Raw genomic sequence first — 9,472 nt, forward strand, 5'->3', positions numbered from 1 at the left:
GTTTGAAGGTGGAGTAAATTGAAGGTTTTAATATATTTTGGAGACACAGAATGAAAAAGAATATTAAATAGACTTCGTCTTCCCCGCAGAGATGAAGAATGTGTTTTTCAGAACAAGTGGAGAGATCTTCAATTTGGTTCATTTTCACTCAACACTGAACTTTGCTTCCATCTGGGGGGGAAAACATTGTCATGTGTTTTTTTTGGTTCACTGGAGCTGAGCTCTGCTGGACCATATCAACTCCGTTTCTGATTAGTCAAACCATGAAGCAGCGGTGGAAAAATGAGCATGACCTATGTAAATATTGTGCAGGGTATCTTACTTTACTCAGGAGCCTAAATCCATTTTCCCTCAGACATATAATGAGCCTAAAAATGAAAAATAAAAAGGTAATCTACTAAGGGGGCAGCACCTCAGAACTGTGTGCACACATCGTATTATTCAGCTCTTACTGTGAACACAAGCATGGTCGAGTTCTTCGTGTGTTCACAGCAGATAAGAAGTTGTCACGACCTCAAAGTCCTCTGTCGCACCACTGAGAGATAAGTGTGTGTGTGTGTGCGTGTGCGTGCGCGTGTTTCATTTCACTATTTCACTATATTATACTCTCACCAATGTAGTGATACTAATCGATGCACTAATGTAACATCACTGTAACAGCAATGGTAGCAGCAGAGAATCAACTATATAGTTACTATGATAATAATAGAGAGGATGAAAATAACACAATGATAGTTGTGTGTCATTGTCAGATGGATCCTGCAGCTCTGGAGTCAGATACTTGCAGAATGAGAACAGACAGGATGTCACACCTTTCATTGAATAAACACACGATTTTAAATCATTTCATCAACCTGAATAATCACTGATACGCCCATTACCTGAAAGGACGAGTTTTAGTGGATTTTTAAACATTAAAAACATATTAATTAACAAATAGAAACCAGGCCTTTTAAAATATCTACATTTATAAATGTTCTGATCATAATCTCCAGACACAAATCATTGTGTAACTAACAAGATCATTAAAGGTGCCTCAGAATATCCAATATATAGAAGAAGAAGCTTTTTACAAAGTCTGTGGTCGAGTTCACAACCGGGGAAGTTTGGACTTTTCCGAGGGGCACGTGAATGCAACCCTTCCACCTGTCTCGATTAGTAAGGTCTGGTTCGATGATTCATTCGGGAAGTGTCCGCTCAGTAAGAGAAGCGGTTCTCACCATGTCGCGGTTGTTTGTGTCTCACCGCTTCTGTCCCTCGTGTCCTCGCCTCCTGTCCTCGCGGTCGCTGTCCCTGTGGACGAGGCTGAAGCAGCAGCAGCAGCAGAGGAAGGTTTTCTCTCAGCAGCACCGACCTCACACGCAGGGACTGAACCCAGCGTCTGCCCCGCACAGGGTGAGGTCCAGGCTGTGGCTGTGCGGGGTCGGTGTGGGGTTAGCTTTAGCTGTGGGGCTGAAGCACGGCTGGGGGGGCGATGAGGCTGCAGCGGCAGACAGGACGGATCGATACAGAGCTGCGGTGTCAGTGAGCAGGGAGCTGCTGCAGAGGATCAAGGTAGGAGCAGAGGTGGGTGTGTGAGCTGGGACACTACCAGTCACTCTATATCCCGTAGAACAATAATGATCCGCGTGTGTGTGTGTGTTATCTGTGTGTTGTCAGGCTGAGGTCGGGGCTCCGGGGCTGGTGGTCGGGGTCTCTGTGGACGGTGCTCAGGTCTGGTGTGAGGGTAGGTGCCTCTGGTGTGGGGGGGGGCTTCTCCAGGGGGATTCACAGTGGTGGTGAAATGGTTTAAAGCTCCAGTGTGTGAAAGGGATCTATTGGCAGTAATTGAATACAAAATAACCCTTGTGATGTTTTCACTAGTGTGTTTCATCCAAATTGTACGAACTGTTGTTTTCTTTACCCTCGAATGGGCAACTTTAAATTGAAACACTTTATATTTACATCAGGAGCAGGTCCTCTCTACGGAGCCCACCATGTTTTTTTAAATAGTACTAGTACAATTACCCAGAGCTGATGGGATAAAGCTTCATGTTATTTATTTGCACTAAAACAAAAGATATTGAGTTTATAATTATATTAAAAAGCAAGTAGTCGTTTTGGAGAAGCTGGAGAACGTTTATCAGATTCACTTATAAAATGCCACTGATTATTAACCAACCATCAAAATAGCTGCCAATTCATTTGCCAGTTTTATTGACTAATTGTGTCAGTGTTCTCACAATATTCAGTTGCTGTTGTAGTTGTCCCTCTTGCTGAAATTAAGCAAACACTGGCATCGGGCCAACGAACGATTATAAGAAAATGAATGTTCAATTGGTGAGGTCGCTGAAAGTCCCTTAGGTTGCCAGTTTTTGCACCTTAGCCAGCATTGTCCATCCATGGTCTCTTTCCTTGACTGAAATGTCTCAAAAATGATTTAATGCAACACTCTGACTTCACTGAAATCACATTCAAATATGACTCTTTCAAATTCAGGGATCGGTTTTGCTGATTTGGAGAACCGTGTGCCGTGCAGCCCAGAAACGGTGATGCGAATCGCCAGCATCAGTAAACCCCTCACATCTGCAGCTGCTGCACGACTCTGCGAGGAAGGGAAACTGGATCTTGATGTCCCCATCCAGGAATATGTCCCCGAATTTCCCCAGAAAGAGTTTGAGGGACAGGATGTAAGTCAGTTGAAGAGATGCAACACGTAATATTTCAGCAGTCCTGTCTTGTGCGTTTCTTGTATTCATCTCACATGCACGTTATTTATTCTCTTGTTCTCTCAGGTGACGATAACCCCTCGTTTGATCCTGTCCCACCTGAGCGGTATCCGACATTATGAGAGGGATGCGAAAAAGGTAAAAGAGGACAGGGAGAAAGCGAAACGCCTTCTGAAGCCACCGCTTGAAGAGGATGAAAAGAGCTCATCTGAAAACAAAGAGAAAGAAGCAACCAAGGCTCAGAAGAAGAAAGAGTTTGAGCATGAAGAGTACTACTTGAAGGACAACTTTGAAAGTGTCACTCAGGCCTTGGAGCTCTTCAAGGATGACCCGCTCATTTTCAAACCCGGTAAAGCACAGATTATTCCTGCTAATCAAACAAGTCAAACACGATTCATTCTCAATGTAAATGTATTAAGATTTATACGATTTATATTCTGCTTCATGCAGGCACCACTTTTTTGTACTCCACCCACGCCTTTACTCTGCTCAGTGCTGTAATGGAGCGAGCTGCCGGCCAGCACTTCCTGGACGTCATGATGAACACGTTCCGCGAGCTGGGGATGCTCAATACTGTGCCTGATGAGAATGGCCCTATTATTTATCACCGCTCCAGGTAATTAGAGTAAATAGTCAGAAGTTATTTTAGGGGAGATGTATCAGTAACATCAGAGTAGAACTGTTGGTTCTTTTGAGGTCGTTTTGTTTGCTCATGGTTGTTTTGTGCTAAGAATCCTAAGAGTCCATATTAAAATATAATGTTCCTCCACAGATATTATCATGTCAACAAGAGAGGACGTGTGGTAAACTGCCAGTATGTGGACAACTCCTACAAGTGGGCAGGAGGCGGCTTCCTCTCCACGGTGGGAGACCTGCTGCTGTTCGGTAATGCTCTGCTCTACAGCTACCAGGTGGCCCACCTTAAGGACACAGAGGGCTTGTTGCCAGGCTTCCTTAAACCCAAAACCGCCATAGATGTGTGGGCGCCAGTTGACAGGACAGAGGCCAGCTGGGATAAGGATGGGTTGTATGCCCAGGGCTGGCTGGTTGTGGAGAAACTGCAGAAATATGGCCAGTGCAGGAGGCGCAGGCACTACGTGTCGCACACAGGCGGCGCTGTGGGGGCGAGCAGCGTCCTCCTAGTGTTACCCAGAGAGGAGGAAGAGCAGGATCAAGGACAGAACTGTCCGCTCCCACAGGGGGTGGTGGTCACCATCATCACTAACATGCAGTCTGTGGGACTCAACGGCACTGCACTGAAAATTGCACACGAGTTTGACAAAGCCAGACGCCTGCGAGAGTAAGTTGTTCACAGAAAAGTAGGAGGTCACATTTCACAGAGAAGCATTGCAGATGAACCTTGTAAATGGTAAATAGTTTGTATTTAAATAGCGCTTCTCTAGTCTTGATGACCACTCAAAGCGCTGCACAGCACAGTTTGCCTTTCACCTATTCACGCACACATTCATACAGTGCATCTGTTAGCAGCACTTTTTTTTCTATGAGGGCCAATTCGGGGTTCAGCCTCTTGCCAAAGGACACTTCGGCATGCAGATGGGGAAGACTGGGATCGAACTGCCGACCTGGTTGGAGGACGACCGCTCTACCCCTCAGCCACAGCCGCCCACAATGATGATGATGATGATCTTGTGTCATTTTGATAGAGCTTGTTTTTAGTGCCATAGTCTTAGAAAACTAAATATTGTATTTATATACATTTCATACATTGCAAAGTAAACACTTTTTCAGTACAAACACACAGCACAGGGGCCATTCTGCCACTAGGTGGAGGCAATTTCCTGCATTTCTTACACAAGCAGGCCACTGACCTTTGATACCAGATCTTGGTTTCATACAGGAAGGAATTCATTTCACATTTAAAAACTACCTGAAAAATCCATCCATTTCAATCAATACATTTTATAGAAATGCACAATAGAAAGACTAAGGTTGCCATTTACAAAGCATGCTATGGCTCCTAAGTTTGTATTTAACTGAGTTTACACCCAGATATTTCCTCATAGCATCTTGACATACTTTTAGGAAAACGCTATTGTGTATTGACCTACTGTATCTCTGTGAATAGTCAAGAACACAAGGTGATATTACCAACTTTTGATATCAACTTTATATGCCTCCGATAAATTGACTCAAGCCACAAGTAAAATCCGGACTTTTCTTTGAATAAAAATGCCTGAATGAGGATCAGCAACTAAGTTGTCAGCCGTTCAAATTTGTAATGTTTTTGCTTGGATTCTTGGCCTCAGCTATGTTACAACACTACGTCCCTCAAAGACTCAGACTAACAAACTATAAGCAATGCAGCTAAACGAGTTTTAATTCTTCTTCGAGCTGAATTGACGCAGACTTGATGTCACCATTCTCATTAGAAAACTCCTGAGATCTCTGATCTCCTGTGCCCCTGTTTTTAGATTTAAAGGAACTGATGAACGGCTTGGGATAAGCTAATTATACACAATCCCCAACTGTGTGTGTGTGTGTGTGTGTGTGTGTGTGTGTGTGTGTGTGTGTGTGTGTGTGTGTGTGTGTGTGTGTGTGTGTGTGTGTGTGTGTGTGTGTGTGTGAGAGAGTGAGTGTGTGGAGAGAGTGTGTGAGAGAAAAGAGAAGTCGAGATGTTTTTAATAAGTGAGGTCATCCTGACCAGTCTGGACTTCTTCAAGGGGCAATTATGGTTTAGGGTTAAGATTAGATCTGAATTATTTTAAGAATAGGCTGCAGGCTGAGGAATGAAGTGCTGACGGTTAGGTTTAGTTTAGTTTAGAGGCCATTCAAGGAAATGACTAGTCAGTCAGGAACTTCACAAGTACACTAATGCTGTGTGTTTGAGAGTGTGTGTGTCACCAAAAATCACAGTCAAATGATTCAGTAGGGATCATTGCATATATTTACACAATTACAAAATATTTATTGTAATAAACATATTGTGCATATTTCTTAATTAATACAAGTTATGTTTCATAATTACTTATCAAGTAACTTCAAAATGTGGATTCATATTTTACAAACTAGTTTTTCAAAGACAGCTGTGCTCTGAGCACATAGATTGAAATGAATGTGATTCAACATGAGAAACACCAGTGCCAACTTCCTTAGTTGTGTTACTATCCAAGGTATGATTCATCAGTCACTTTCACACCCTGTGTTTGTGTTTGTGTGTGTGGTTTAATGAATAACACATTTCTTTAACAAACTGGATCCAGAAAACTGATGACACCATTAATCAGCTCATCACTCGCCTTGACTTTAGTTACATTCGGCGCAGCACTTTTCCTCCATCTCTCATAGTCGTATGATAAAATAATTCATCATCCCATTCAACACAACAACAAGATAGGACATCATGTTTTATCAAAATACAGGTTAAACTCTTGGTTTTACTCTCCAATACTGTTGCTGCTTGTTCTTTTGGCTCTGTTTCTTGGCTTTCAACATCCTGCGTGAAGACACAAGTCATGAGCTTTAATAGAAAATATCAGCAGACTTGTGAATTCCACGTCCTAATGTTACTTCTTTTTTTTTTAATGTCTTGAGAAATCTGCTTACCTGCGTACGTAGAAGATAACAAATACGAGCACCAATAGGATGAGGAGGCTAGTAATGACCACGGCTGCAATTAACCCTGCCTCCCCTGCCTTGGTGAACTTGCTCGGGAGCTGAAACTGCTCACACCTGCTGCCTTTGAAATCGTCTTGGCACCTGAAAGAAGATAAAGGTCAACTGTCACAGCGCAGAGAAAAAGTGTCAACGATGCTGCTATGCTGTAAAATCAACAAAGTTCTGAATCTGAAGACTCCTTCTTACACATAGGACTTTTTCATTAACTTACACACAGGAGAGTGAATCCATAGAGGGTATTCTGTAGCATGTCCCTCCATTCATACAATAGGTGGCCTCCTGCCCATTGCACAGTTCTCCATGATCTACACAAACATAACATTTAAGAGAAAAAAATGATTGCTGGAGCAGAACTGAATCGTCACTTTAAAAACTATCTTTGTCTTTTTACATCCTTTCATTTTTACCTGCCATCATTTAGACGTTTTGTTGCTGTTTCCTGAGAACACAGAACACGTTTTGGTCACAGAGGGGAAATACTCCTCACCACCAAGGAAAGGAAGAACGTTAAAACCAGAAGTTTCAGATGCCAATAATGAAAACAAACCTACATGTACAAACAGAATCTTAAATCTGAACAACCTTGTGAAAAGAAAAGAGTTATGAGAGGAATATCCAAAAATGTGTCCTTACCAGCTCTTGAGATCCCGGCTTTTGGTCGTCAGTGAAGGTGAGTCATACTGTCACTTCAAAGTAACTCACGGCTGCTTTTTGTCGGACCTCGGAAGAAACTGCCATGTGGGCGTGTTCCTCCCTCCGCCTACAAAAATGTTGTGATTGCAGTTTGTCCACATTGTGAATGGAACGCTTAACGTCAGGATACAACTGCACCAGGTGATTAAAGGTGATTCTGTCTCGACTGTGTCATATGTGGTGTGTGACTAATTCACAAATAACCATCAGAGGTCTTTAAGAAGAGGCTGGGAAAGCGTTGAAGCCTGTGTCAGACCACCAGGTGAAGACTGACTAGATGACACCATGTTTATTATTTTTGTTCATGGAGTTTCAGTTGCATCATGGGATCTGGCGGAGGATAGGAGAGGAAACACCTGTTGTGCATGTGAGCTCGGCGTGTCTGGGTTTGGTTAGAAACTACTGAATGCCAGGTATGCGGAGAAGGCATGAATGGAATCGTGGGAACTTCTCTGTTTTTGTTGCACCACTTCCTTCAGACGGGTAATTGCTGCTTAATGCTCAGAACCGTTAGCTGACTCATCAAATGGCCTTTTGTTATTTAATTGTTTTGGGAAATTGTGTGAAAAAGTGTTGGTCTGGGCTTTGTAGGGTTGACGCTCACAGGGTTAGGCTACAATGAGGAATTGGAACATTTATTTCTCCTCAGTTTCTGTTATTAAGATGTTTCATTTGGGTAATTATTTGTATAGCATTTCGTAATGAGGACCTTTACAAATTAAAGTATGCTGTTAAGCTTTAATTAATGACTATATTTTAAGTAATGACTACATTAAGGGCATTAAATCCTGTTGGTCTCAAATAAAGTCTTGAATTTTGGTCCATTAAGGTCTCAGATTAAATTTGTTCAGATATTAATAACAACTGGTGTAGCCAACTTATTAAAAAGTCCTTGTCTCCTTCAGAACGATTTCTCCATCTCATTAATTCTTTTGAGAGAGAACTCTGCCGTGGAAATCTGAACCAAAATACATTGTAAAAACTCTGTTAGGTTTGCATCTGTTTGTTTGTTTGCTTGTCTCTTCATTTGCAGGATTATGCAAAAAGTACTGGAAGGATCACCACAAAACATGGTGCAAGGATGTGTGTACGGGCCAGGGAAGAACCCTAACCCGTTACTTACGTTTTTCAACCTTTTTTTTATTAATTCCTAGGAAAATAATTCACAGATCTTAATGGGGAAAAATATCCGGCATGTTAAAGGAATTGATATTTGGTGTTAATAAAAATCCGGATTTAGTGAATTTAAATATATAAGGGGACTGTTGGGCCTAGTATGTATGTATGGGTTAATGTATGTGCTATACGGAGTGCTATTCTTGTTTTCTAGTTAGCAGCATTACACAAAAAGTACTGAGAGGAAGCATCAGGGAGGAGCCTATTAAACTTGGGGGTGGAGCCAGGATTGGTTTCTTTGGTTTGTGACATCACAGTTTGAATGAAATGTAACTCTCTCTCTTCGTCTCTCTCTCATTCTCATTATTATTATCATCATCACATTACATTTATAAACATCACTCTTATTGTTTTCATTATAACAACCTGGTCTCTCTCTCTCTCTCTCTCTCTCTCTCTCTCTCTCTCTCTCTCTCTCCTCTCTCTCCCCTGTCCCTCCTCTCCCCTCTCACCCGACAGGTCGAGGCAGATGGCCTCCTCCTTGAGTCTGGTCCTGTTTTGTGTTTGATGTAAAAGGCCTTGAGATAATATTATGAGATAATATATGTTATTTGGTGCTATACAAAAATATCGAATTGATATGTCTCTTTATATCTTTAGCTATCAGCTCAAATATCTCAGAATTTGCACAGGGAATATTACAGATTAATAAATTACACTAAAATAATAGAAACCCAGTCTCTATAAACTCACAGCTGAGTTCGAAGTCACTGTCAGAGAATTAGAGTTTTGTCTTTTTCTTTTTTTGTGCGGGTGGGTTGTTATCGCGAGGAACTCTGAAGCTCAAGAGGTGAAGTGAAGCGAGAGTGTTTTTCTGCGTCGACGCTTCCAGGGTGGCAGAGAGAGAGAGAGAGAGAGAGAGAGAGAGAGAGAGAGAGAGAGAGAGAGAAGGGGGGGCGTGTGCAGGCTTTTATGGCTGAGCAGGGAGACACACGACATGTATGATCCATGTGATGGTATCATGCGTGTGTTTTGTAAATCCAGCCTGCAGCTTTGAGACTGAGCAGCGGTGGCGGCTCACATCTGTCGCCGCTGGAATCCCGATTTCAGCACCTGAACAGCTCCCGGTCGTGAATCTCCACCTCCTCCTCTTCCTCCTCTTCCTCCTCCTCCTCCTCCTCCTCCTCTTCTTCTTATTTTTACCATCGGGCACATGGAGTCCCTGCTGTGACTGTGGTGGAGGGGAAAGCCCTGCATGCACATCCCTCCGAAGATGTCGTTCTCTCCGTGATTCGGTGACAAGCCCCGTGGTCTCCGCT

The 9,472-nt window shown here is 42.7% G+C and overlaps 2 protein-coding genes across 4 annotated transcripts; one reads left to right on the forward strand and one right to left on the reverse strand.

Moving 5' to 3' along the window:
- The first annotated feature begins 462 nt into the window (after nucleotides 1–462).
- lactb (lactamase, beta) lies at nucleotides 463–4,196 on the forward strand. Of its 2 annotated transcripts, none has more exons than XM_035156812.2 (6): nucleotides 463–1,566; nucleotides 1,660–1,726; nucleotides 2,479–2,669; nucleotides 2,775–3,057; nucleotides 3,159–3,324; nucleotides 3,481–4,196. In XM_035156812.2, the coding sequence occupies exons 1-6, from the start codon at nucleotides 1,132–1,134 to the stop codon at nucleotides 4,010–4,012; spliced, it is 1,674 nt and encodes a 557-aa protein (XP_035012703.1). In that variant the 5' UTR covers nucleotides 463–1,131; the 3' UTR covers nucleotides 4,013–4,196. The 2 variants fall into 2 exon arrangements, with proteins under 2 accessions (XP_035012703.1, XP_035012704.1); XM_035156813.2 differs by having other exon boundaries at nucleotides 464–1,554.
- Nucleotides 4,197–5,590: 1,394 nt separating this feature from the next.
- On the reverse strand, nucleotides 5,591–7,065 carry LOC118109576 (pro-neuregulin-4, membrane-bound isoform). Of its 2 annotated transcripts, none has more exons than XM_035156822.1 (5): nucleotides 6,978–7,065; nucleotides 6,752–6,783; nucleotides 6,556–6,649; nucleotides 6,273–6,425; nucleotides 5,591–6,162 (listed from the first exon to the last, which is right to left on the reverse strand). In XM_035156822.1, exons 2-5 carry the CDS (start codon nucleotides 6,759–6,761, stop codon nucleotides 6,090–6,092), a joined length of 330 nt encoding a protein of 109 aa, XP_035012713.1. In that variant the 5' UTR covers nucleotides 6,762–6,783; nucleotides 6,978–7,065; the 3' UTR covers nucleotides 5,591–6,089. The 2 variants fall into 2 exon arrangements, with proteins under 2 accessions (XP_035012713.1, XP_047195897.1); XM_047339941.1 differs by having other exon boundaries at nucleotides 6,752–6,826; nucleotides 6,978–7,049.
- Nucleotides 7,066–9,472: the final 2,407 nt, after the last annotated feature.

Source organism: Hippoglossus stenolepis, chromosome 5 (assembly GCF_022539355.2).
Source record: "Hippoglossus stenolepis isolate QCI-W04-F060 chromosome 5, HSTE1.2, whole genome shotgun sequence".
Lineage (NCBI taxonomy): Eukaryota > Metazoa > Chordata > Actinopteri > Pleuronectiformes > Pleuronectidae > Hippoglossus > Hippoglossus stenolepis.